Raw genomic sequence first — 27,041 nt, 5'->3', positions numbered from 1 at the left:
CAGGAAATGCCAGGGAGGGGCTGGAGCCTGCAGCATCGTGGTAGCTGCAAGTAAGGAAGGTGCCCAAGACCCAAGGCTTGTGTCAAAGGACTACAGAGGTCAACCTGAGGCCGCCTCTGGCCAAAGATAGACGAGCTGGGCATGAAAAAGCAAGGCTGCAATTGACAGGCAGATCCTGCAGCTTAGCCTTGAGAGCAAAGACAGACGCGGACAGGGAAATGAGGTTTTATTCAGGAAGAGCTCAAGATGGGAGGGGAGCCCCAGGGGTCCCACTCTTGTGGCCTCTTGATACCAAGGCTCATGGGACACTAGAAACTGACTGCAGGCATCTGAGCTTCCTCGGAGTCACCCGTGGGAGGCACGGGGGCGGCCCCGGAGTCACCCGTGGGGGGCACGGGGGCGGCCCCGGAGTCACCCGTGGGGGGCACGGGGGCGGCCCCGGAGTCACCCGTGGGGGGCACGGGGGGGGCCCCGGAGTCACCCGTGGGGGGCACGGGGGGGGCCCCGGAGTCACCCGTGGGGGGCACGGGGGGGGCCCCGGAGTCACCCGTGGGGGGCACGGGGGGGGCCCCGGAGTCACCCGTGGGGGGCACGGGGGGGGCCCCGGAGTCACCCGTGGGGGGCACGGGGGCGGCCCCGGAGTCACCCGTGGGGGGCACGGGGGCGGCCCCGGAGTCACCCGTGGGGGGCACGGGGGCGGCCCCGGAGTCACCCGTGGGGGGCACGGGGGGGGCCCCGGAGTCACCCGTGGGGGGCACGGGGGGGGCCCCGGAGTCACCCGTGGGGGGCACGGGGGCGGCCCCGGAGTCACCCGTGGGGGGCACGGGGGCGGCCCCGGAGTCACCCGTGGGGGGCACGGGGGCGGCCCCGGAGTCACCCGTGGGGGGCACGGGGGCGGCCCCGGAGTCACCCGTGGGGGGCACGGGAGTGGCCTCCTGGTCGGTCACCGTGGGCAGCGCCAGATAGGTGAGGCTCCAGTAACGCAGGAAGTTGATTCTCAGGCTCCGCTTCATGGAGCTGCTGCCCATCTTCTTGGTGATCTCCAGGTAGCTGCCGTTTTCCGTAGTGTAGGGTTCCCAGTGTGTGGGCACTGCCGAGTGGCCCATGTTGGGGTCCCTGCAGAGTGAGAAGAGGCTGTCCAGGGGCTGGGGACTCCCCGGGGGCTGAAGCCTTGCTCTGCACCTGCACGCCTGAGCCTTCCCCGCCCTCTGAGCTGGCCCTGGGTACCATGCCCCTCACTGCATACTGGGCACCGGCTGTGCATGTGCACGGGCTTGGGGCTCTGCCAGTAACTCTTATCCTCTTAAACACACAAGGATTCCGATGCAGGGGGAGGTTAAGTGACTTGCCCAAAGTCCCTCCACTGGCAAATGAGGGAACAGGGCCTCGTGGTGTGAGGCCCTTCTCGGCTGTGGCCTTCCGCCCTGCACTCAACCCACGCCTTACCCTGTTTTGGCAAAGTTGGTCCAGTAGGCGATCATGGCCTTAGAGACTGTCCTGTCTTGGGGCCGGTAGCCTGTGGGAGTGGCGAAGGGCTTCCCGAAAACGTACTGAATGTCATCTGCATGGTCGGCCCCCACCCATTTGGGGTAGATGGGCATCCGAGAGGGATGGGAAAACAGGTAGGTGTAGGTCTTGGCACTCCTGGAGGGGAGAGACCACCCAAGAAGGCAGGGTGCTCACTGGGGACCGATCAGCCCAGAGACCGGACTTGGAGGGAGGTCCCGGGCAGTGGGCAGGGAAGTGTCTGGGAAATTCACATGAAGAGATGGAGCTTCTTACACCCAGGGAAGGGAAAGCTGAGAACCAAATTCATGGATTCATGGGTTCCGCAATTTCAGTTGAATTTATACTTCACCTCCACAAAACATTGTGAGGCACCTTCCTTCTAGAATTCGGTATCAAGAAATATTTTGCTCTCCAAGTGAACGTGCATTCTTCAATTAGATTGGACAAGGTATAGGCCCTCAACTGTTTCCCTTTTTGTCTTGACTGAAAGGAGGCTCACAGCTAAATGTACTCCTTAGTTGCTGCAAAGCTTTCATCCTAGACTTCTAGGTATACTTTTATCTTCCTATCTTTTTCGTATTCCTAACTTATTTTTTATTTTTATTATTTATTTACTTCTTTATTTGAGACATAGTCGCACTCTGTTGCCCCTGCTGGAGGGCAGTGGCATAATCTCGGCTCACTTCGGCCTCCACCTCCCGGGTTCAACTGATTCTCCTGCCTCAGCCTCCTGAGTAGCTGGGATCACAGGCGTGCACCACCATGCCTGGATAATTTTTGTATTTTTAGTAGAGATGGGGTTTTGCCATGTTGGCCAGACTGGTCTCAAACTCCTGACCTCAAGTGATCCTTCCACCTCGACCTGCTGAAGTGCTGGGATTACAGGCATGAACCACTGTGTCTGGCCTTATTTTTAATTATAATTGGCTATCATTACATGAAGATTTTTAATGTGGTGGTGGGCTGAAATTATGGGCAAAGTTGAGGCCCATAAGAGTCAGTGGATAGAAATCATTGTCCAGTGTTCTCTCAATGCACACAGTGTGGGGAATGGAAGGTAGCTCAAGAACTCTCCAGTGGGAAGGACCATGGGGTGCAGGGCTGAGCAGGACAGAGGATCATAGGGTTTGTAAACCCCCTGTAGTCTGGGAGATAAAAAGAGGCCCTCAAGTCTTGCCTGGCCTCAGCAAAGTGGATCAGGCAGGCACAGGTGGGGACTCAACACCATTTTCCCAGACAACCCAGACACCTGAGAGCCACCCACAGCGAGGCCTTGGCTGGAAGGTGCAGCACCCCAGGAAGGCCCCCAGGAGCCACCCGCTGCCCAGATCCTCACTTGGCATTGGCTCTGTGCTGAGCCAGGGCAACCTCGGTGGGCACCAGGAAGAGGACATCGGTCTCAAAGTCCACCACAGTCTTCTTCTTGTTCTCCTGGGATGGGTCCTGGGCCCAGGACTCAGTGTAGACATCAAAGGTAGTCTTGGCACCTCTGAGCCCCTTGGTGATTGTGAACCCACTGACCAGCTTGTAGAAGTCCTCCCTGGGGGAACCAAGTAGGCACTGACACTCAGCCTGTGCCAACAGGAGGGTGTGTGCGTACCCACCCCGACTGGTGCTAACTCCCTTACTCCCAATCCTCCACCCAGTGCCTTCCTCCTCCAGGCCGGCCCCCTCGCCAGTGCTTTCCCGGCGGCCCTCCAGCACGGGTCGCCCCTGGGTCCTGTGCCCCCTGCTTACTCGGTGACTTTCTTGTTGTCCTTGTTGATGGCAGGCATGTCGATGCTGGCGAAGATGTGGCCGTCCATGTTGTTGGTGCCTGCTATATAGTCGATGTCGGCGGCGTTGGCGTACAGGTTGATGGGGTCATCGGGGATGAAGTCTCCATCAATGACAGGGATGAAGCCCAGATAGTGCAGTGTGGGGTCTGGGTGGGAGAGCCAGCAGGTTAGCAGGTTCTTGTACCTTCCAGTTTCCCCTGAGCCGCCCCTTATCTCTCAGGGCTGGAATTGGTTATGTCCTCCTTTCTCTGATCTATGGACACTTGGGGCAGGGTTGATTCTGCACCATCGGGGGCATCCTGTGCCCTGTAGGATGTTTAGAGCATCCCCGGCCTCGACCCACAAGGTGCCAGGAGCACCCCCTCCCCAGCTGTGACAATCACAAATGTCTCCAGGCCCTGCCACACGTCCCCAGGCTGACAGCCACTGTCTAGGGCCAGATCTGTCCTCTTCAGCGGCAGCCCCTCCCTCTCCTCTCTCTCTCTGCTGGGCCTGAATCAAGAAGGAGGAAACTTAGAAGCCACTGAGGGAACTGATGGAGAAGGAACTCCCTCTCTCAGGGCTGGGTTCCAGTCCATCAGCCAAAAATGGTGCGAGGTCTGCATTGTACTCCAGACCCCTGGACGGGCCCCTAGAGGACCCAGTGGCTGCTAAGGCAGGTGGGGCCCGGCTGTCACTGGGCCCAGCACAGCAGGCTTTGCTTCCAGTGGGGCCGTGGGGCTTGGTTTGGGCTTGTCCAGCCCGTGCAGTTGAGCTCATGTCAGGTAAACGTGCAGATGACTTGGCTTCATGGCACGTTGCCACAGAAGAATGAGCGAGTGACAGCCTTAGCCTAGCAAGCTGGTAAGGCTGACATGCAGAGGTGTTTGTGGAAGTGGTCCCCAGGCCTTCCCGGGGTATGGAATAGTGGAGCTGGAGGCCCCAGTGCTACAGTTCAGTAAATGTTTGCTGAATGAATGAATGAATGAATGAACGGTCACCTAGCACAAAGGCTCTTGGTCTGAGGTCTATGAATCTCTCTAAAATTGTATGCAAATGACTGCATATGAATGCATGAGGTGGGGCAGGGGGCCCCAAATGTTCATCAGCTTCTCAAAGGGGAGTCTGTAACTCATGGGAGATAAGAATAAAGAAGGGGCCGGGCGCAGTGGCTCACACCTATAATTCCAGCACTTTGGGAGGCCGAGGTGGGCGGATCACGAGGTCCTGAGACCGAGACCATCCTAGCTAACACGGTGAAACTCCACCCCTACTAAACACACAGAAAGATTATCTGGGAATGGTGGTATGTGCCTGTAGTCCCAGCTACATGGGAGGCTGAGTCAGGAGAATCACTTGAACCCAGGAGGCGGAGGTTGCAGTGAGCTGAGATCACGACACTGCACTCCAGCCTGGGCAACAGTGAGACTCTATCTCAAAAAAAAAGAAGAAATGGCTCCCCCTCTCCCTTAGAGCTGGGGCCTTCGAGGGGAGACACCAGCTAGTTGGTGACAGGACCAGACCGCAGCTCTGGCACCTTCCTCTCTTCTCCAGAGTACTTCCTGGCAGTACCCCCGCAACCCCCACCTCGAGACCCCATGCGCCAACCCGAGCAGCTACTCACACTCCAGGCCTGCCAGCGGCACCTTATAGGCCAGCGTCAGGGCTCGGGGATCAGTAACCTTCAGACACTGGGCCATCCTGGCGGTATCTTCCACAGGGCAACCCACCTTCTCAGCCACCTGGGGGCAGGAGCAAGGCCAGCAGGTAGGTGAGGCCAGAGCTCAGGGCTCAGAACCATTTGAAGGCAAGGACGGGGTCCAGGATAAAGAATGGAAATGTGGACAGCCCCCACCCGGGTATGAAATCTGCCCCCACGCTGCCCAGCCCTGCCCTCCTCCATTTACCTTTTTGGCCCAGAAGAGTGGGTTTTTCTGGATGACCCAGGGACTCAGGGCCACGCCGCTCTGGCTGATGGCTCGCCGGATGAGGCCCTTGTTGTAGGGGGAGAGGGTCTACGAGACCCAGAAATCCCATCACCAAGGCCGCTCCCCACTCCGCCCACCCCACGCTGGGACGAGGACACCCCAGCACCACAGCCCCAGCTCCATGCCCCTCCTGCCACCCTCCCCTTCCCGTTTGAGCTTCCTCCCAACCTCTGGGGCAGGCCTTCCCCACGGGGATCCCCAGACCTGCAGAGAGACACTGGCACCTCCAGCAGACTCCCCAAAGAGCGTGATGTTGTTGGGGTCCCCCCCGAAGGCCGCGATATTCCTCTTCACCCAAGCAATGGCCATGTGCTGATCCCGAAGGCCATAGTTACCTGGGGGCAGGGCAGGGGAGGGGGTGCTAGAGACCAGTGGCCCAGGCCTGGCCTCCAGGAGGGCAGATCAGCATGGGTGGGGCGGAAATGCCCTCAACAGAGTTGGAGCCATGACAGAGCCCCAGTTGGCAAATGGTGGGTCCCTAAGAAGCTGGGTCGGGTAGGGTGCTGGAGGGGGTGGGTCCCCAGGAGACTAGGTCTCGTTGGTTGCTGGAGTGGGTGGGTCCCCAGGAGGCTGAGTCGGGTGCGGTGCTGTATCGGGTGGGTCCCCAGGAGGTTCAGTCGGGTGGGGTGCTAAAGGGGGAGGTCCCCAGGAGGTTGGGTTGGTGCAATGCTGGAGGGGGTGGTGTTTGTGGGGAGCAGGATGGTCAGGCCCATGCACCTCTCCTGCCCCTGCCCCAGTCCCTCTTGTCTGTGTCCTGCCACTTCTGCGTCCACAGCTATCTCTGCCTCAAGGTATTGTTCTCTGTCTCACTTGGCTCTGCTCTCCTGGTTTCTCTCTGAGCCTCAGCTTGTCTGTCTGTCTGTCCCACAGCCTCTTATTTTTGAGACGGGACCTCACTCTGTCGCCCAGGCTGGAGTGCACTGGCACGACCACGGCTCACTGCAGCTTTGAACCCCTGGGCTCAAGCGATCCTTCCGCCTCTGCCTCCCAGGTAGCTGAGAACAGAGGCATGAGATACCACGCCTGGCTAATTTTTTTTTTTTTTTTTGAGACAGAGTTTTGCTCTTGTTCTCCAGGCTGGAGTGCAGTGGCATGAGCTCGGCTCACCGCAACCTCCGCCCCCTGAGTTCAAGCGATTCTCCTGCCTCAGCCTCCCAAGTAGCTGGGATTACAGGCAAGCGCCACCATGCCAGGCTAATTTTGTATTTTTAGTAGAGAAGAGGTTTTTCCATTTTAGTCAAGCTGGTCTCAAACTCCTGACCTCAGGTGATCTACCCACCTTGGGCTCCCAACGTGCTGGGATTACAGGGGTGAGCCACCGCGCCCAGTCCCCAGCTAATTTTTTATTTTTTTTGTAGAGATGGGGGTCTCCCTGTGATTTTCAGGCTGGTCTTGAACTTCTGTGCTCAAGTGACCCACCTGTGTGGGCCTCCTAAAGTGCTGGGATTACAGGCACGAGCCACCTCTCCCGGCCTCTGCAGCATCTTTTATTTTACTACGGCTACCAAGGGCCTCCTGCATCTCGTGATTCTACTCCAGCTTCCGGGTCTTTCTGTGGACCGCCACTGGTTGTCTGGGGTGAGGGGCGCTGAGGAAAATCTCCCTGCTGGGCTCAGCATGCTGGTTGCCCCATCTCAGGGCCGAAGGCACCCACGCACCTGGCAGGTTGGCGTCCCCAGTGCTGAGGAACCCAAGGGGGCCGACGCGGTAGTTGAAGGTGACCACGATGACGTTTCCACGTGTGGCGATCTCCTCGCCGTCATACAGGTAGTTGTTGAGGAAGTTGGCCCCGTGGCCGGACCCCATGACGAAGCCACCTCCATATATCCAGATCATAATGGGCAGGTCTTGGGAGACTGAGATGGGGGAGCGGCTGGTGACCCCAGACGCCCCACCTGGCCCTCTCCCCAGCTGGTCCCCTGTCCCTGTGCAGCAGGTGCCTGGGGCCAAGACAGAGAGGTGCTCCAAGGGGCTGCCCTGCCCCAGGCTGGGCAACGGCAGTGGGTGCTCCCCTCCCCACCTCTGTGGGATTTCATGGCAGTTCAGCTTTGCAGCCCCTAGACTCAAGCCAGGAGTAGATCTGGGGCTCTGGCTGCATGGGAGGTTCCCTTGGGGAGTAGGGGGGAGGCAGACCTTGCTTCCTGCCCTGGGGCACCCAGATGTTGAGGTACAGGCAGTCTTCAGCCCCATAGGTGCTGTCCTGGGTGATGGTGGCCTGCAGGCACCTCTTCTTGAAGTTCTTGGCCTTCAGGGTCCCTGCAGGTGGCAGGAGTTGGCATGAGGAAGGCAGCCGCCCTCACCCGCCCCACTGCAGGGCCAGTCTGGCACCACCCACTCCCACCTTGCCAGCCGGGGTGTGGCTGAGGATTTTCCAGGGCCTTGGTGGGAGCCGCGAAGGGGATGCCCTTGAAGATGTCCACAGAGTCACCCAGGAGGCCAAGCTTCTTATTGACACCTTCCACGAACCCACCTTCTGTGTACACGGCGCCCAGCTGCAAGCGAGACATGGGCAGGGTCAGGGGGGCTCAGGCCCCATCGGCCTGAATCCGGAGGGGGCAAGGCAAGCCGACTCTGCGTGCCCAGAGGCAAAGACAGCTTCAAAGCAGGACAGCTCTGCCCAGGAGACCCAGACAGCACCCCCTGCCCCGCAATGCTCAGGGCTTTAGGATTCCTGTTCCTCTCCTTATCCCTGGGGGTGTCCTGCTCCCAGAATCTTAGAGAAAACTGGTTCAACCAGTGTTCCCACTAGGGAAGCCAGCCAAGAGGTGGGATGGAGGTTTGGGTTCTGGCTATGGCCGCCCAGCTTTGACTCCGATCCTCAGTTTCCCCATGTGGAAGATGAGCGGCAGCCGTGTCTCCTGTCGGCCTGTTTGTCATCACATGCGAGGCCTGTCCAGCTCCCGGCAGGAGCGCACCCAATGCTCAGTGTACCCAGGATGTTTCACACCAACCTTCCTCCTTTCTGAGGCGTGGGGCCTGCTTTTCCCTCCTCCCATCTCCCTGCACAGGGCCTAGCTGGCTGGGCACAAAGTCGATGGCCCCATGCCCAAGTCCCCACAGTTCCTGTGCCCCATGCTGGTAAAGAACCCCCTAGGGACCACCCCCCCCCCGCCCCCGCCACGCTTCCCTGTGCCATGAAAACTGCCTCTGTGCACCAAGCTGTCCACCCCCACGAGGGGCCTGGAGGTTGATGCTCATCCACCCTCTGTCCCCGACGGAACTGAGGCTGGGCAGCTTTTGGGCTTGAAGTCACCCTGTTGAGAGGCAGCTGTCTGCCCCAGTGCCACCTCCTGTCCATCTTGGGCAGCAGCTCCCCCTTCCCGTGGTGCATGGTGGGAGCAGGTCGTTGCTTGCTGGCTGTCACCTATGCCAGGTTCCAGGTGGGGAAGGGCAGGGTGGCCCTACACCCCCAGGCCCGGCCAGGGTCCCAGCAGCCCTCTGAAGTCTAGGGTGATGGGCCCCCTGTCACACTGGTGTGGGAGAGTGCGGAGGTTGGAACTGGAGGGAAGGAACCAGAAGGAACACATGCAGGCATCATGGGCATCCCCTGCGAGGCATCTGTGTCTCCTTGTGCCAGTGGCGTGATCCCTGTGCAATTGAAACTGGCCTGAGGGCCTCAGGGTGGGGAAATGGGGAGGAGTCGTGATGACCTGCCGAAGGCCTCTCAGCACCCCAAGAAGAGCTCGCCCAAGAAGAAGGTGACCTCTCCTTTGAGTCAGGAGCCCAGGACCACTGTCCAAACCTACAGGTCCCAGGGCCAGGGAGTGTGGAGAGCAGGCAGCAGAGGTGGAGAGAGGAGTCCCCAGGGCCTGAGACACAGCAGGCGGCACGACAGTGTGGTTGGGATCTGGGGTCCCCTGTGTGACTCCTGCTGGGGGCAGGGACTGGGCCGGGCACCGACACCGGCTTCCTGTGGGGCTTGGGGTTTCTGTGGCTTCTCCTTCACAGGCAGAGAGGGCGGAATTTATGGATGCCTCGAGAGAGCTCCTGCCTGCCGGCTCTCTTTCTGGAGGGACGTGGACCTGGGTGTGGAGTAGCCCGGCTTTCAGGCTTCTGCACAGGAATAGGAGGTAGCAGCTGTGCGATGCTGGGCAAACTGCCTGCCTGCCTCTCTCCACCCGTCTGCCTACTCTCCACACTCCCTGCCCCTGGACCCGTTTCCCCTTCTGTAAAATGGGAACAACGTCGCCATCAGAGAGGTTGGTAGGTGGGATCACCAGGCTTAGCAAACGCAAATTCAAGAGGCCCAATTACATTTGAATTTCAGGTAAACAGTGAATTGTTTAGTATGTTTCATTTTTTTCTTTTTCTTTTATATTTTTTGAGACAGAGTCTCGCCCTGTCACCCAGGCTGGAGTGCAGTGGCGTGATCTCAGCTCACCGCAACCTCCACCTCCCAGCTTCAAGCAGTTCTCCTGCCTCAGCCTCCCGAGTAGCTGGGATTACAGGCACCCACCACCACGCCTGATTAATATTTGTATTTTTAGTAGAGATGGGGTTTCACCATGTTGGCCAGGCTGGTCTCCAACTCCTGACCTCAAGTGATCCACCCACCTGGGCCTCCCAAAGTGCTGGGATTACAGGTGTGAGCCACTGCGCCCGGCCCATATAAATTTGTTTCAAATATTGCATGGGACATACTTACACAGCAGTTCTTGGCAGTTTATCTGAAATTTAAATGGAATTGGGCATCCTGTGTTTTACCTGGCATCTGTCCCCATAGAAATGAGCGTGAGTGCCCGGGATCTGCTGCGGGGCTGTGCTGGGCTGTCTTTCTCAGCCTGGCCCGAAGTTTCCAGATCTGATTGAGCGGGAGAGCAGCAGGACCTGCCCCTCTGCTGGGCTCTTACCTTCGCGGCACTCGCCACTGCCCAGCAGCAGGTGAGGCCCAAGACAACCAGTTGCAGGCGCCCCATGGTGTGCGTCAGCCTCTGGGTAGCCCTCCCTCTGGGCCTCGGGTATTTATGGAGCTGGATCCAAGGTTATATGCTTGTTCATGAGCTCTCAGGCACCCCCTCCCCTCTACCCCCTCAGGTGCAGGGAGATCCAGTTTTCCCAAAACCCACAGTGCACCTGTGCAGGTTACCACTTACCTGGGAGCAGAGGCAGGTGGCAAGGTGGCAGGTGGTAAGGGGGATGGTGGGGCCGGGCAGGGTGCACAGTGCCCTGCCTTCTGGTTTGTTCACAGGGCTTGGTGTCACTGTCAGAGAAAAGGGCATACTTTGTCTCCATGTCTCCATGCCCTGCTTGTCCCCTAGGTCCCCAAAGGGGCTTCAGAGGGGACCAAGCACGTGACTTCTGGGACAGAGAGGGCAGCATGCTGCAGGCCCCCCACCCATGTGGCTGACCTTATCTGTACGAGCTTTTCCTGGGGCCTGTGGAGCGGGCAGTCCAAGCTGGGTGCGAATCCCAGAGGAGCACAAGGCAGTCCCACTCAAGGGTGTGGAAGTGTCACCATCCAGCCTGATATGTCCTGGGAGGGAGGACTAGAGGCTCAGGGGGTGTGGGTGGGGTGGTGCGGAGGCATCTAGCCCAACCATGTGGGTTTCCCTGAGGAAAGAAAGGGCCCAGCCAAGGCCCTGGGGCACGCCCAGGCAGAGTGACAGAAGGGGAGGGAAAGAGGCCAGCGGGAGGGAAGGGAGAAGGTCGTGTGAGGTTGTGGAGGAAGAGGAGGCCACTCGTATTTTCTGTGAACAGGTATTACTCCTGCAGCCAGGAAAGGCTCTGAGACGTGAAAGAACACCATGAACAGATGGGGCCTGTAAGCTCAGCCAGTGTGAGGTCAGCCTCACCGAGACTCAGTGGCAGCTCCAGCCACCGCCCAGCCCACTGCAGTGATGGGGACAGGACGAGGGCAGCCAGAGCCTTCCCACCCAACAGCCCCCCAGGAGACTTGGAGCCTGTGCTTCCCACACCAACCACACCCCCGTTCTGCCACCCTTGCGGCTGGTGCCAGGGACCAAGTGGACCTGCAGAGCCACGTCTGTCCCTCTGTCTGTCGACCACAGCCAGTGCCCAGCAATTCAGGCCTAGTGGGCAAGGGAGGCTGGGGAAAGGACTGGGGCGTGGGAGGAGCTTGGCTACAGGAAATAAGGGGCCTGCAGGCGGCTGGGGCGCCCCAGAGCACAAAGGCATTTGCCTCAGGCCTTTGCTGCAGTGTTATTTACAGTGGCTAAGGAGGAAAGGGGAGGGAAGAGGGGAGGCAGCAGGGAGAGGAAAGAGGTGGCGGAGAGGGCTGGGGCAGGGCAGAGGGAAAGGAAGGCCCCAGTTTATATATATGTACGTTTTTAGAGCAGCTTTAGGTTCACAGCAAAATTAGAGGAAGGTTACAGAGATTTCCCGTATGTCCTCGCCCCACCCCAGTCTCCCCCATTATCAACATCCCCCACCAAGGGGTACAGCTGTTACACTTGATGAACCCACACTGACGTGTCATCATCACCCGGAGTCCACAGAGGTGTTTTTTTTGTTTTGTTTTGTTTTGTTTTTGAGACAGGGTCTCACTCTGTCACCCAGCGCAGTGGTACAATCATAGCTCACTGCAGTCTTGAACTCCTGGGTTCGAGGGATCCTCCTGCTTTAGCCTCTGAAGTAGCTGGGATTACAGGCGTGCGCCATCACACCCAGCCGATTTTTGTATTTTTAGTAGAGACAGGGTTTCACCATGTTGGCCAGGCTGGTCTCGAACTCCTGAGCTCAAGTGATCTGCCCGCCTCAGCCTCCCAAAGTGCTGGGATTACAGGCATGAACCACCGTGCCCAGCCTCGTACTTTATTTTTTTAAAATTGGCAAAAAAAAAACAACTTATTTCCTGGCTCTGTCTCTTCCAAAGCCCTAGCAGTAAAGAAATCCCAGGAGCAAGCACCACCCCTGCTGACCAGATTGGGGTCTCTAAACAGCATATTCACACCGACGAAGGAGTGCACCCTGGGGAGATGGTTGGGCCGGGCCCATGGTAGGAAATGCCAGGGAGGGGCTGGAGCCTGCAGCATCGTGGTAGCTGCAAGTAAGGAAGGTGCCCAAGACTCAAGGCTTGTGTCAAAGGACTACAGAGGTCAACCTGAGGCCGCCTCTGGCCAAAGATAGACAAACTGGGCATGAAAAAGCAAGCCTGCAATTGACAGACCTGAGAGTTCACCGGGCAGCCCAGGAAACACACTCTCTACCCGCTCCTGCCCTGTCACTGGCCCTTGCCAGGGCACTAACTCATTGTTCTGAAAACTGTTAGAGGTGAAAACAGGCATTTTCCCTTCTTTTCTGTGAAAACAGTATTTCAGGGTAATCAAATAGACGATGAGGAAGATTCCTTTATAGGATTCCAGCTACTAAATGCAGAGGGAATGATATAATTCAAAAAATCACCATTTTGCACCCTTAGGGAAGTAGTAGGTCCAGGCAATTATCAACAGCTGTTCAAAAGCCATTAAATAGGCTGGACACAGTGGCTCACACCTGTAATCCCAGTACTTTGGAAGGCTGAGGTGGGAGGATCCCTTGAGCCCAGCCTGGACAACGTTAGTGTGACCTCATCTCTACAAAAAATTCAAAAATTATCTGGGCATGGCGGTACATAACCTGTAGTTCCAGCTACTCAGGAGGCTGAGGTGGAAGGATCACCTGAGCCCAGGAGGTTAAGGCTGCAGTGAGCCCTGACTGCATCACTGACTCCAACCTAGGCGACAGACCAAGACCATCTCAAAAAAAAAAAAAAAAAAAGACCCACATATGAAACAAAAAACCACAGAAACCCAAAAACCGTTAGATAAAAGACCAATGCATCAGGCTGACAACACCTAAACCTGCTGGTCAACCCTGGTGTCAACAAAGGGGCCCAGCAGATATCCCATGCATGCAGACTGACGCAGCCTAGGAAGAGACCTTGAACCTGAATCTGGCTGAGCCTCCACCTGTCCCCAGGAAATACAAGGGAGAGAGGAGCAGATTCAGCACCACACAGAAGCAACCAGCCAATCCAGAACGGGCCCATTCTCTAGGACAAATGACTTTGTTTCTTCAACAAATACTCGGCACGCACTCAGGTTGGGAAGGAGTGCTGCTGCCGACTCGGCACAAGAGATGCCTCAGCCAAGGGCAACATGGGGAGCAGGGCCAGGCAGGCAGGCTCGGTGGGCTCAGGACCCACTAGTTTCACACTGGGCAGCCATGGGACAGCAGGGCCCGTTTCCCATGATTTTGTCAAGAAGGTATTCATTTAGAGAAGAACTGACCCTGGGCCTGGAGTCCTCCTAGCTGCCCTCACCCAACCCGACGACATGTGAGGGGCACAGGCCAGTACTGCCAGCATGTCACTGAATGAATGAAGGAATGAATGAAGGAATAGATGAAGGGACAAACGGGGCCCAAGCCCCAAGGCAACAAGACTCCCCTGCAGCTCCAACATTCACACTGAGAAACCAAGACTTCTCGGGAAACTGGTTTAATAAGGACAATTCCAGAGGGGCCTGGCTGTGGCCAAAGCTGCGCCAAACAGTTGGGATCCAGAGCTAAAGGCACTTCTTGCCACCTGAGACCATGGGCCAGGCTCCCCACGCTATCTCCACCACCACAGTCATGAGAGCCAAGCGAGACTGGCCTGTGGCCTGGGGCTCCGCAGCTGCCCAGCTCCACTTCCGGCATTTACTGGTCTCATCCTGAGAGGCACTGGGTGCCCACTCACTGGCTGGATGCTGGGCTGGTTCATGGGTGGCAGAGCCAGGGCATACCCTTTGGGGATGTCCCTAACCCCTCAGGACCAGAGGCAGCACCAAGCAGCACGTCACAGCCAGTGCTAGGGTCAGCTGCACCCTTTGCTGGGACTCCAGCTCTCCTCAGAGGGCCTCCCAGGGCCATTCCAGGCACTGTGGGTGGCAACGGGGAGCCCTGGCTCCCTCATTAGGCCAGACACCAGTCTGGCCGGGTCAGGGAGGCCCAGCCTTGGGCCCTGTCACACGTAGTCCAGAATCTCTGTCTCCATCTCATTTTCACTGCCGTCGGATGGCTTGAAGTCCTCCTCCTCCTCTTCCTCCTCCTCATCCTCCTCCTCGTCTTCCCCAGACTCGTACGTCAGCTGCTCTTTCCCTCCGTCAGCCTTGGCTGAGCTGGAAAAGAGAGCTGGGGCCGGAGGAGACAAGTCCATGGGGGTCCCATGCAGGCTGCCGGGTGGCCCCAGAAAGGCCACCAAGCTCTGGGGAGCCTGTTTACTACTATAAGGGTCCGAGCTCGAGCTCTGAAAAAGCTGGTGGGTAAGTATGGGGTGGAGGCCCCCCAGGGAAGCTGTAGTTTGACAAGCACCCAGGGGAATCCTGCAGCAGGGGAGCCATGAGCAGCTTCAAGGGCCCATGGACCCTCGAGAGTCAACACGCCATTTTCTCTGGGAAAGGGTCCACACCCTTGATTAGATTCCCAAAGGGAGCTGAATCTGGGTTCCAAGCAAGACCAAGAACCCCTGCTTCGGTCAGATCTGTGGGGCGTGGCTGGGTCCAGGATGCGTCCTCCCCAAGCCTGGGAGGAGTTCCCTGAGAGAGGGGGCCTCTTATGACTCCTCCCACCCTCGTCAGACCCACAGCCTGGCAGGTGTTGCCCCCTTCACTTTCCCTGCAGCTGGCCCTTGCTCCTGCCAGGGCTGCCTGGTTCCAGGAAGGGGCTGGGCCACACAGAACATGAAGAAGACAGAGGCAGAGGCTGCGCATGCACAGCTGAAAGACGTGGGCTGGTGTGAGGGCGTCAGGTGGAGGCCCTGATGGCAGTGCCAGGCTGCTGCACCCGGCCCCTCTGGGCTTGTCTCCTGCCCCAGACCGCAGGGCTGAGGGCCTCGGCTGAGGCAGCCTCTGGGCAGCTCGGGTGATGCCAGCACCTGGGCTGGGCTCTGGCTCACAATGTCCTCCTCCCACCAGGGCCAGGGGCAAGATGATGCCACCTGGGTGCCATTTCCCAGGAATGGGTCCCCTTAGGGACACCTCTGTCTCAAAGGAGATCCCCAGGCATCCTGGACCCCCTTTACCCCAAGCGGCTCTTACCAGGCCTCTTGGAGCGGATGGTCTGCCGGATCATGAGGGACATGGTGTCCCTGAGCTCGTCGCTGGTCTTGGGGAGGCACCACCCATCCCGTTCTGTGCAGGAATTCTCTGCCCCATCATTGCGGTGAATGATCTTCTGCAACCTGGGGGTGGGGAGAGGGTTGGGACATAAAGTCCCAGGGTGGGTCTCTGCTAAGAGATGCCAGTGTTGGTTTTTGCCAGAGGCAGAGCTGTACTGAGAAAGGCAGCCCCGTGAGCGAAGTCTATAGAGAGGAACTGGAAACACAAGCTGTGTGCTCCCAGCTGGGGCCCTAAGCCTGTGTGCTCCCTGGACCCCCTCACACACGTGAAGCTGGCCGTGTTACCACTGCACATGCTTCTGGTGAACCATGGCTTTCAGCAGATTTCAAGATGTATTTGATGTGTTCCCATCTCCTCCCATCCCAGTGAGTGCCCTTTCCCTGCAATTCTTTAAACATCATTGAGAACAAGTCGATAAAAGGTTTGTGGGATCTGATGTGTCCTAGGATTGAGAACCACCTCATGGGGCCTTTATGTGGACAGTGGAAGAGGAGCAAGGACATAACAGTAAGAACTATCTCTGCGCAGCTTGGAGCCATGGCTTTCTATAGGGCACCGCCTCTATGAGGGCCACCAGCACGCCAGGGCTCTCGGCAGCACCAAACTCCCAGACAGGCGAGTGCTCTTGCCGGAGATGAAGGCCGACGTGAAGTGGAAGAGTTGCAGAGACCACTTTGGTCCCTGGGTCCCACAGGCCCCCCTCAGTGTCTCAGGGACCCTCCCATACGTACTCTTCCACATTCAAGTCGCATAACTGGTAGAACATCTGCCGATAGGGTGGCAAGGCCCCTTCCCGGAAGATGTAGACAGAGTCCTGGTGACAAAGAGGGAGAGAGACAGGGAAGGTCAGCCAGAGCCCTGGGGCTGCCAGTGTTGCAGACTCCATGTAGGCTCCCATGGGGTCTCTCCAGGGAGCTGGCTGGTCACCAGGAGCAGGTTGGGCAGACAGGCTGGAAGGCCACGGAGGAGGTGGGGAAAAAACAAGGTCCAACTCCCCAGGAGGCTCTGGGAGAGGCAGAGGAGCACCCAGGCCCTCCCGGGGCCACTGGAAACGGTGAGCCTGCCCATGCAGCAGGCCATGGCGCCCATGGCATGGGACCGGCACTAGCCTTGTGCCAGGCTCTGCTCTCTGTGCCCTCCTGCACTCTGACCTTATCCCTCACCCACTGCTGCTAATTTGTCACCCTGTGTCCCCCTATGGGCTTCCCTGACATCTTTTCTGGGGAAAGTAGGGCTTAGTGAGTGTTTACTCTCTCCTTTCCGTACCCAGCCATGTAGTTCTAGAGGTAAGGATAACGGCCTCCTAGGAGAGGCCTTGAGAAGGAAGGCCGCACAGGCTGTGGCATGATCGTCCCTCACTGGGAAGACAGCAAAGGTCTGAAAAACCTAGGAAGTAGGCAGGGGCCCTGGACACTGGGGGACAGCGAGTCCCTCGCATCACCTGTCTCTGCGGCACTCATCTCTGCCACCCACTCCCTCGGCAGGTGATTCCACCGTGCGGGATGCCCCCTTCTCGGCCTCCCCCGGGACTGTGGAGCGGCTTGTGGGAGCCTGAATGTGGGAACAGCTCTGGAAACTGCCAAACCCCGCCGGGCAACCGCACTGACGGAAACGTGAGCCGGGGAGGCTCCTGCCACAGCTGCGGCCCACACGGCCTGTTCTGGCTCTGTCCTCCTGTGTGTGCCCAATTCCGATCATTCCGGGAGTGGTCACGTGGCTCAGTGGGGGCCCAGGCTCCCAAAGGGCTCGAGAAGGACAGCCACATGCAGCTGCTGGTGCCAGGCTTCCCTGTCTGAGACTTGTCACCACCTCTTCGCCAGATGTCCCCAACACACACAGCCCCAGGGGTTTGCACCCGAGTTCTCACCCTCAGTGTCTGAAGGCTGACCTAAAAGTAGGCAAGGTGCCGAGGCCCCGGTGGGCAGAGCTACCCACAGGGTGCCCGGCCCCAAGAGGGAAGTCCTCCCCCCCATTCCCGGCCTCCCCTGGGAGCCACTCCCTCCTGGGGCTCAGGGGCGCCCACCTTGAGCTTGTACTTGCTGGAAGCTGGTTTCCGAGCACCACTCGTCCCCGATGGGCCCAGGCCCTGCTTCAGATCATGCATGGTGACAAGCTGGCTGGCTGCGTGGGGACAACAGCAGTGCTTGGCAGGTGCAGGGTGGGGAGGAGGTGTCTCTCCCAACCACCATGTCCTGCCCTCCTGCCAGTCCACCCCCTTCTGGGGAGGAATGACCGGCAGAGCCCTGGAGTGACCCCCAGGAACCACCTCCCCGTCTGGGCCCCGGTGCCCCGCCTTCCTTGGCAAATCACTCACGACCCACAAAAGGCACCTGGCACGCTTACGTGTCTTCTTGACGGTGATGGGGAGGCTGTAGTTGTAGGTGCTGCGCTTTGCTTTGACCGGCAAGTCACTGGGGGCGTAACCTGCAGGCGAGGACAAGCAAGTCAGGTGGGCGGGCACAGGGCCCGTCGGCACACAACACTGGCTTCACACTGGAGATGGGACTTGGGTCCATGGGGCCAGCTCCTGAGAGGGCAACCCCAGGCTGCCAAGCACGCCACTGCGGTCACCAACACATCTCAGCACTTCCCAGGCGGGGCGGGCACTGATGCTCTCACAAGTGCCTGGCCTGCATCACAGGACCATAGGGCACATGGAGTCACTTAATGAGGGACTGTGGTTCAGAAACGGGCGGTCAGCGGCGGGGCCAGCACAGAACTAGGACTTTTGTTTCCACGCCATTCTGCATTCAAAAGAGTCTCAGCAATGGGGGCAAAAGGTTTTTTTATTCTTTCCAAATGAAAAGATTCTTACTACAAAAGAGAATGCTAGAAACTGAAAGATAAATAGAGAGAAAGGTAGGAAGCAAAGCTTTCAGGAATTTTTACCGTGTTTCATTCCACAACGGATTCGGAAATCGAGGACTTGATAAATCTTGGCATCTGGGTTTTTTCGGGGGTCATACCCAAATCGAATCCATAGGCTGCGCCAGGGGCCTGTTATCTGGGACAGAAAAGGGGGGAAAAATGTGAGGTGAGGTGAAGGCCCAGGTCCCTGGACGGGGCAGAGCCTACAGCAAGGCAGCAGAAGAGCTCAGGAGCTGGGGACAGGGCTCTGGATGCCCAGCCCTGCTCTGCCACGTGCAGGCCCTGTCACCTTGGTGAGGGCACGTGGCCTTTCCAAACCTTGGTCTTCCTGTCAGATGGAAGGAACAGGAGTACCCTTTCCTGTGGGTTTTTTTGTTTTTGTTTTTTTGAGAGAGGGTCTCATTCTGTTGCCCAGGCTTGAGTGCAGTGGCACAATCACGGTTCACTGCAGCCTCAACCTCTGGGCTCAAGCGATCCTCCTACCTCAGCCTCCCAAGTAGGTGGAGCTACAGGCACGAGCCACCACACCCAGCTAATTTTTGATTTTTTTGTAGAGATGGGTTCTCATTATGTTGCCGAGGCTGGTCTCGAACTCCTGGATGCAAGCGATTCTCCCGCTTCAGCCTCCCAAAATACCAGGATTCTAGGTGTGAGCCATCGTGCCTGGCCTCCCACGGTTTTTCAGAGGATTAAATGAGATAGCGCCCATGGAGCCTTTGCCATGGTTCCTGGCGCATATTAAGTGCCCAGTGTTACTACTGGCCTGATCGATGAGACATCTTCTGTCCCCAAACGGAGCTTTTGAATGGCTTATGTCTAAAAAGCCAATGCCAGCCAGGCGCAGTGGCTCTCGCCTATAATCCCAGCACTTTGGGAGGCCGAGGCAGGCGGATCACTTGAGGTTAGGAGTTCGAGACCAGCCTGACCAACATAGCGAAACCCCATCTCTACTAAAAATGCAAAAAAAGAAAATTAGCTGGGCATGGCGGCTTGCGCCTGTACTCCCAGGTACTTAGGGGGCTGAGGCAGGAGAATCACTTGAATCCCAGAGGCGGAGGTTGCAGTGAGCAGAGATCACACCACTGCACTCCAGCCTGGGAGACAGAGTGAGACTCCATCTCAAAATAAATAAAATAAATAAAATAAAATAAAATGCCAACGCCAAGCAGCACAGGTCGCTCTCCTGAGCCGGAAGTCCAACAAGACAGAAGAAATGAGTCTTTCTTGTGTCCCACTGCCTGCCGCAGACCCTCACGGTCATGTCTACACTGGCTTCCCCTAATGCTCTGTGAGGCCTGGCAGCGGGGAGGGTCCCTTTCCCACCAGCACCTTTGCGAACCTCAGTAATGACATCCATCTTTACATGCTTGTGGATCAAAGGTGGATCTGCCTCCCACTGAACCCTACTCAACACAGGTAGAGGACGACATGGGGCCGCTGTGGTCAGGGGCTGGGTTCTGCAGCCCAACAGGCTGTGGAGGGCGCCCTGGACTCAGGGAGCTGAAACTTTTCTAGCTGGCTTTAATAAGCTGTCTTAGGGATGCTAGGATCCGGGTGCCAGGACAGGGGGGAGGAAGGATGGGGGTGAGGAAGGATGGGGGTGCCAGGACGGGGGGAAGGAAGGATGGGGGTGCCAGGACAGGGGGGAGGAAGGATGGGGGTGCCAGGACGGGGGGGAAGGAAGGATGGGGGTGCCAGGACAAGGGGGAGGAAGGATGGGGGTGCCAGGACGGGGGGGAGGAAGGATGGGGGTGCCAGGACAGGAGGGAAGGAAGGATGGGGGTGCCAGGACGGGGGGGAGGAAGGATGGGGGTGCCAGGACGGGGGGGAGGAAGGATGGGGGTGCCAGGATGGGGGAGGTGCTAGGTTGGGGGTAGGGCAGGAAGGATGAGGGCCAGGCCAGGGGTGGGTAGGAAGGATGGGCCAGGATGGGGGTGGGGCAGGAAGGATGGGGAGCCAGGATAGGGGGTTGGCTGCTCTTACTGTGGCTGTAAGACATCACAGCAGGGACCAGGGACCATATGGGTGGGAATCAAGGCAGGTGGGTGGGCAGCTGACACTTACCATGTAATAGGCTATGAAGGGAAGCAAGACCTTGAGCTTGTCTGGGTGGACGCTGATGTTGGCCTTGACAGCGTTCCGGGACCAGATGGGACGGATGTCAAACAGCTGGGGAGGCCAAGGGCAGAGGCTGAGATGAGCACCAGCAGCTTCCACCCTTCTGCCCTGAACTCCCAACATGTTCTGGGCCCCAGCAGCCCCTCCAGAGAAGAGCTGGTAGAGGACAGGGGCTGGACACACAGGGCATGGCCCTAGAACCTGCTGCCCTCACTAATTCATCCCTTTCCTCAGAAGCCTGGGCTGCGTGCCCAGCCTGTGCCAAGTGCAGTTGTGGGGCTAGGTCTCTCAAACGACAAGAGACATGGTCGCTGTCCTCATACAGCCCACAGCGCGGTGGGGAGCAGGGCTCAGGGCGCACATGCTAGAGTCCCAGGGTCCCCATGCTGCCCCAATCTACAGAACAGGTGCCTGAGGTAGGACATCATCAGGGCTGAAGGGGACAGCCTGGCCTGGGGAGGACTACAAAGGTCAGTGTGGCCGGAGTGTAGAGGGCCAGGAGGCCGGGGCAGCGGGCCTCACAAGCCAATTCAGGTCAGGAATGTGGGCTGTGCCTGGCGGGCAATAAGGAGCCACTGACAGTGTGCCCCAGTGACTGCTGGAAATCAATAAGAAATCCACGTGGTCTCCCACAGGCACACTGCGTAAGGGAAGCGCCGGGCTCCAGGTGGCAGTGGCCTCACTGTGAACCTGATGCTCATGCCAGTGGGGACGCAGGACTCCACGGCACCCGCAAGCCCGGGGAAGGCGGGCTGCCTGGCAGCACGGTTCCAGTTCTAACAGTAAGAAAGTGCTGGGCCTGGCACACTGCGTGCCCCACTGGGTTTGCTGCAATCAGTGAATGGATGAATAAGAGCTCAGTGGATCCCAGAGCTCCACATTTATGTCACATTTGAACAATGCACGCATATTTTTCTTAAGAACTCTAAGAAGCATTTTCAACCTCGGGAATGTAGAACTTATACCGACACAGCCTTTAGATACGGCATCTGAAGGTGAGAAGTTCCCATGCACTAAGGAATGGGTAAAGGTCAGTGCAGCCAACCCCACAGCCAGGAACAGGGAGCAGCTGGGTAAACATGGGAAGCCAACAGAGAGGCTGGAGTCACCGGGACCAGGCTCAGCGCAGGACTTGCCTTCCTCAGCTCCTCCTCCACCTTCCGGTCCACGGGGTTAGTGCAGACTCTCCTCCACGTCTGGGCTGCAGCCTCCAGCGGCTGCTTGGGCACCTCCTCATCCTCAAAGTTGACAAAGATGGCATTGTGGGGGCGCCGGGCTCTGCTCAGGCCAATCAGATTCTCACCTGAGATGGGGGGATTGTTGTAGCCTTCCCTGGGGGCAGAGAGTACAGGTGAGAACAGGAGCACCAAGGCCATCCCAGGCACCCACTGGGCCAGACCAGGCAGGGAGCCCAGAAGCCCGGCAAGGCCCGCAGCCACCGTGTGCCTCTCTCTGGACATGTGTGCTGGGAAAGGACCCCAGAGTCGGCTGCTAAAGGAACCTGTATTCACAGAGGAAAAGACGCAGCCACAACTGCCTAGGACAACTCAGAGAAACCCTGGGGCCTGCGGCTTTCAAACTGGGGAAAGGCCAAAAGGTCCTAAAGGCTGGAGTGCAGGAAAGGGTACCTGTCATGGGGCTGGTGGCCCCAAAAGTGCACTGAGTCAGGTGCAGCACTGTCCAGCCAGTGAAAAACTGGACAGAGTCTAATGTCCAGCAGCTGGCAATGGTGAAATCACCCAGCACAGCTGCATGAGAGAACGCAATCTGCTGTCAAAACAGGGACAAGAGCTGCACTCAACTCACATCTGCTTACATGCGATTCACTTATTTAACGCTCAAACTAATCCTACAGAGAAGGGACCATTTTCTAATAAAGCAGCTGAAACCACAGGGACTGGGAAATTTGCCCAGAGACGGAGCTCCTGGGAAGGAGCTGGGACTCCCATCTAGAAGCCTGGCTGCAAAGGTCCCATCACACACCTGTCCTGCCACCCAACAGAGCATGACTCTTTGGCTCACAAGCATCTCGACCACATGTAGGTGAATGAACAAAGAACCTCACCAAATGGCATTGTCATGAAACACAGGGGTTAAAGCCAAGGGTTCCATTTGTCCAAACACATAGAATGTCCAACACCAAGAGGGAACCCCAATGTCAACTATGGACACTGGGTGACAATGTGTCAGCATAGGTTCATCCACTGTTAACAAGCACCCCACTCTACTGAGATGTTGATAATGGGGGAGGCTGAGTGTGGGGGCGGCTAGGGGGCATATGAGAAATCGCTGTGCCTTCTTATTTTGCTGTGATTCTAAAATTGCTCTAAAAAAATAAAGTCTTAAAACACATACACACACTTACAAAGCAGAGATTCTAGAACTATCTCTGTGTGTTGGCACAGAACACCCTTAGGTAGGTATTTCTCAAAATATTTGTAGTGGTTACATCTTTAAGGTTGGACACCAAACTTACACAAAAGCAGGCAGGCCAGTGTAAAGAACCCCCAAGAGCCCGTTACCAGCTTCAACAATGATCACCACGTGGTTAACTGCATTTCATCTGAATCTCCACCCAACCCACTATTTCGAAGTACATTTTAAAGTAGGTCTCGGACATCATCGAATTCATTCGGGTTATCATTACCTTTCAAAATTTGTTTCCATTTTACCTTAGTTTTCTACATGAGTACATAGCATCTGCATCTTACAAAGAATAACGGTAATTTTCACAATGTGAAACAAAACTAGAAAGACGGGATCAAGTCTGGGCCTTCTTTCTAAAGTGCCTATGTTAGAAACCACACGGGACAGGTCAGCACTATCCTGTTTTCAAAGATGTCCCCCAGGAAAACCGGGTGGCCATCAGCTGAGGAAGGCAAGTCCTGCGCTGAGCCTGGCCCCGGTGACTCCAGCCTCTCTGTTGGCTGTGGGGTTGGCTGCAAGAGCAGCCCACCTGTGCCCAACCCTGTAGGGAGAGGCTGCGGCAGCCTTGGCTGCACCCCCAGCCCGCTCCCCATGGCAGCCTCAGGCTGTGGTCTGTGTCACCATGATTCTAAGTAGGTGGGGAACTGCTGGCAGGGGTCGAAGGGTGCTGATGGCAAAGTCAACAGGACCACCTTGGAGAGTCCCTGAGGAACAGGAGGAACCCACCATCCTCCAGTTAGGAGGACCCCGTCAGGCCACCCAGCAGCCTCTGCTTGCCCACCTGGTTTGTGGGAAGCTCAATCTCCTCAGGAAGGGGCCAAGGAGGCAGTGGCTAGGTCTCCTCCCTGCCAGTCCTCATGCACCCAGCAACGTCAGCAGGGCAGGAGAATCGACAGCAGCCCTGGGAGAAAATGCAGGTTCTTTCCAGGTGCTGGAAACTGATAAACCACCTGGGGAGGGAGGGGGGCCTTGGGGCCCGAGGGCAGCTGGCCCTCCTCCCTCATTTTACCCCAGGGGCTTGAAACAGCTTCCCACTGGCCTGCAGGGCAGAGCAGGGACTCAGATGCTGCTGCCATCTAGTGCCAGGGGCGGCAGTGCTGACAAGTGCTGTTTTCTTTTTTTTGAGATGGAGTTTCACTCTTGTTGCCAGGCTGGAGTGCAATGGCACGATCTCAGCTCACCTCAACCTCCACATCCTGGGTTCAGGCGATTCTCCTGCCTCAGCCCCCCAAGTAGCTGGGATTACAGGCGCCCGCCACCACGTGCAGCTAATTTTTTGTATTATTATTATTTTTTGAGATGGAGTCTTGCTCTGTTGCTCAGGCTGGAGCACGGTGGCGCGATCTCGGCTCACTGCAAGCTCCGCCTCGCAGGTTCACGCCATTCTCCTGCCTCAGCCTCCCGAATAGCTGGGACTACAGGCGCCCACCACCACACCCGGCTAATTTTTTTGTATTTTTAGTAGAGACAGGGTTTCACTGTGTTAGCCAGGATGGTCTTGATCTTACCTCAGGTGATCCACCCGCGTTGGCCTCCCAAAGTGCTGGGATTATAGGTCTAAGCCACCGTGCCCAGCCTGTTTTCTTTTATGTGTTTTTGTTTCTGACAAGAGTATGCTGCTTGTGGTGAAGAAAAAACAAACCAAAAAACCACTTTTTTTTTTTTTTTAAAACACGGTCCCACTCTGTCACCCAGGCTGGAGTGCAGTGGCACAATGATAGCTCACTGCAGCATTGACCTCCCAGGCTCAGGCCATCCTCCCATCTCAACTTCCCAAGTAGCTGGGACCACAGGCACACATCCCACCACACTCGGGTAATTTTTAAAAATTTTTTGTAGACACAGGGTCTCACTATGTTGCTCAGGCTGTTCTCAAACTTCTGGGCTCAAGCAATCCTCCCACCTCAGCCTCTCAAAGTGCTGGAATTACAGGCATGAGCCACTATGCCTGGCCAATAAGTAACTTTAAAAAATAGGCTGGGTGCGGTGGCTCACGCCTGTAATCCCAGCACTCTGGGAGGCTGAGGCAGGCGGATCATCTGAGGTCAGGAGTTTGAGACCAGCCTGGTCAACATGGTGAAACCCCGTCTCTACTAAGAATACAAAAGGTAGCTGGGCATGAAGGTGCGCACCTGTAATCCCAGCTACTCGGGAGGCTGAGGCAGGAGAATCACTTGAACCTGGGAGGCAGAGGTTGCAGTGAGCCGAGATCGCGCCACTGCATTCCAGCCTGGGCGACAAGAGGGAAATTCCGTCTCCAAAAATAAAAAAAAAATGAGTACAATATACTTACAGAAAATGGTATCATTCTATGTGCAACAGTTTTCTGCAGGGAGGCAAAGTGACTTGATTCTTTTTAGTTAATACATTCCCACAATGTTTTGTTTTTTTCTAACAGGTACAATTTATTCTTACAATCAGAAAAAAGTAGGGGGTGGTGGTGGTAGAGGATGTTACAGACTAGGGGATAGCAACCAAAAGCAACATGTGTGGCCCCTGTTTGGCTCCTGAGTGGCTTTTGAGACAATCGGGAAAAAGTGAACAAGGACTGGCTGTGGGTGATGTTGGGGAGTGCTGTTAATGCTGTTGGGTAGGAGACTGGTATTGCAGATCTGTCTGAAACACGAGTCTTCCCTGTCGGAGATCCGCACTGCTTGTTTCTGAAGGCAGCACTGTGCCACTGGGGGTGGAGGGGAGCAGAATGTTGCTCACTGGACACTCCTGATGGGCACGTGGGGGCCACTAGACAATTCGATTCTCTCCACTTTGAGGTGTGTTTGAACCTTTCTGCAATGCTTTTCTGGAGGCAGAGAATAACACGCTCTCTCTTGAGGATGAAGCCTAGGCACTGGTCTTCACTCCCCACCTCCATTCCCTGGCTCACCTGCTCTGGGGCACAGCAGCCTCCCCAGCCTTCCTTTGCATGCGCCAATCCCCTGGTCTGGAAAGTTCTCCCTGGATCTTCCCCTGGCTGGCTCTGTCTCAGCTCCAGATGTCAGCTCCTCTGAGGGCCCTCGCTGCCACCTGTAGCCCCGGCCCACTGCCTTCCACCAGTGTGGCCCACTCCCCATGATCTCCTTTAAGGCTCCCAGCCATGTACTCATGCTCCGTCTAGCTCCCTGCCCCTGCACTGCACCCCAGCTGCTGTGTTGTCCATGGACACCAGGCTCCAGGGAGTGCCCTGGGCCACCACGGTTGCTCAGTCAGGACATAAAGGAAACACATAATGAGGAATGAGAAAGCCCTCCTACCCCTTCAAAGAAAACTGCTCTGAGCCCCAAATCTTCCAGACTTTTCTAGGCTTCTGTTATCACACCACCATTTACTTCTATTCCACAGAACCTGGTCTTGCACCTGCCTTTCTCACAGAGCAAGGGAGGCATCTGGGCATGGGTCCCATCAGTCCACACAGTCCGCTCTTTCTTCTGTTTGTTTTTTGTTTTGTTTATTGAGACAGGGTTTTGCTCTGTCACCCAGGCTGGAGTGCAGTGGTGTGATCATATTCACTGCAGCCTCAAAATCCTGGGCTCAACCCATCTTTCCACCTCAGCCTCCCGAGTAGCTAGGGCTATACAGGGGCACGCCACCATGCCCAGCTAACCTTTTTAGTTTTTCTTGTAGAGACAGAGTCTTGCTATATTGCCCAGGCTGGTCTCAAACTTTTGGCCTCAAGTGATCCTCCTAGTTTGGCTTCTCAAATCACTGGAATTACAGGTGTGAGCCACTACACTAGGCCCAAGCCCATTCTCTTGAGGGCTGCATTTTTGGAAGCTTAAAACATGCTATGGAACAATTATTCGACAAACACCATCACCTCTGGCCCAGTTTTCAAAGTCCTTTTCGGGCTGGGCGCTGTGGCTCACGCCTGTAATCCCAGCACTTTGGGAGGCTGAGGTGGGCGGATCACTGGAGGCCAGGAGTTCGAGACCAGCCTGGCCAATATGGTGAAACCTCATTTCTACTAAAAATACAAAAATAAGCTGGGCGTACTGGTGGGCGCCTGCAGTCCCAACTACTCAGGAGGCTGAGGTAGGAGAATTGTTTTAACCCAGGAAGCAGAGGTTGCAGTGAGCCAAGATCGTGCCACTGCACTCCAGCCTGGGTGGACAGAGCAAGACTCCGCCTTTCAAAAAGAAAAAAAAAAAAAAAAAAAAAGACCTTTTCATTTTGCTAATCTGTTCGCAGTAATCTTGCTCCCCTAAATCTGTGTGGGGCCCATGGACACTTGCTGAGTACCTCTCACAGGCCAGGCTCTGTTCTGGGCACCGGGGCTATGA

At 56.8% G+C, this 27,041-nt stretch overlaps 2 protein-coding genes and 1 pseudogene across 5 annotated transcripts in view; 1 reads left to right on the top strand and 2 right to left on the bottom strand.

The window, feature by feature from the left end:
* Nucleotides 1-219: 219 nt before the first annotated feature.
* Nucleotides 220-13,556, bottom strand: LOC129044441 (bile salt-activated lipase). Of its 3 annotated transcripts, XM_063649991.1 has the most exons (12): nt 10,603-13,556; nt 10,105-10,454; nt 7,596-7,746; nt 7,388-7,510; nt 6,913-7,110; nt 5,459-5,589; nt 5,174-5,281; nt 4,891-5,008; nt 3,247-3,433; nt 2,846-3,049; nt 1,447-1,644; nt 220-1,116 (listed from the first exon to the last, which is right to left on the bottom strand). In XM_063649991.1, the coding sequence occupies exons 2-12, from the start codon at nt 10,168-10,170 to the stop codon at nt 309-311; spliced, it is 2,292 nt and encodes a 763-aa protein (XP_063506061.1). In that variant the 5' UTR covers nt 10,171-10,454; nt 10,603-13,556; the 3' UTR covers nt 220-308. The 3 variants fall into 3 exon arrangements, with proteins under 3 accessions (XP_063506061.1, XP_054358330.2, XP_063506060.1); XM_054502355.2 differs by lacking the exon at nt 10,603-13,556 and having other exon boundaries at nt 10,348-10,584; XM_063649990.1 differs by lacking the exons at nt 1,447-1,644; nt 10,603-13,556 and having other exon boundaries at nt 10,348-10,586.
* On the top strand, nt 10,793-11,668 carry LOC129043551 (uncharacterized; annotated as a pseudogene).
* Nucleotides 13,557-13,675: 119 nt separating the features above from the next.
* The window catches only part of GTF3C5 (general transcription factor IIIC subunit 5), a 28,552-nt gene continuing 15,186 nt past the window's right edge, over nt 13,676-27,041 (bottom strand). For both annotated transcript variants that reach the window (XM_054501859.2, XM_063649992.1), the window contains exons 4-11: nt 21,474-21,669; nt 20,284-20,388; nt 18,241-18,355; nt 17,695-17,775; nt 17,375-17,472; nt 16,083-16,165; nt 15,271-15,413; nt 13,676-14,365 (exon numbers count right to left, since the gene is read on the bottom strand). In XM_054501859.2, the coding sequence (XP_054357834.1) occupies nt 14,199-14,365; nt 15,271-15,413; nt 16,083-16,165; nt 17,375-17,472; nt 17,695-17,775; nt 18,241-18,355; nt 20,284-20,388; nt 21,474-21,669 (988 nt within the window). In that variant the 3' untranslated portion in view covers nt 13,676-14,198. The remainder of the gene's footprint in view (nt 14,366-15,270; nt 15,414-16,082; nt 16,166-17,374; nt 17,473-17,694; nt 17,776-18,240; nt 18,356-20,283; nt 20,389-21,473; nt 21,670-27,041) is intronic.

The sequence above is a fragment of the Pongo pygmaeus genome, chromosome 13, assembly GCF_028885625.2.
Source record: "Pongo pygmaeus isolate AG05252 chromosome 13, NHGRI_mPonPyg2-v2.0_pri, whole genome shotgun sequence".
In the NCBI taxonomy this organism is placed as follows: domain Eukaryota; kingdom Metazoa; phylum Chordata; class Mammalia; order Primates; family Hominidae; genus Pongo; species Pongo pygmaeus.
This window is presented reverse-complemented; position numbering and strand designations above follow the sequence as displayed.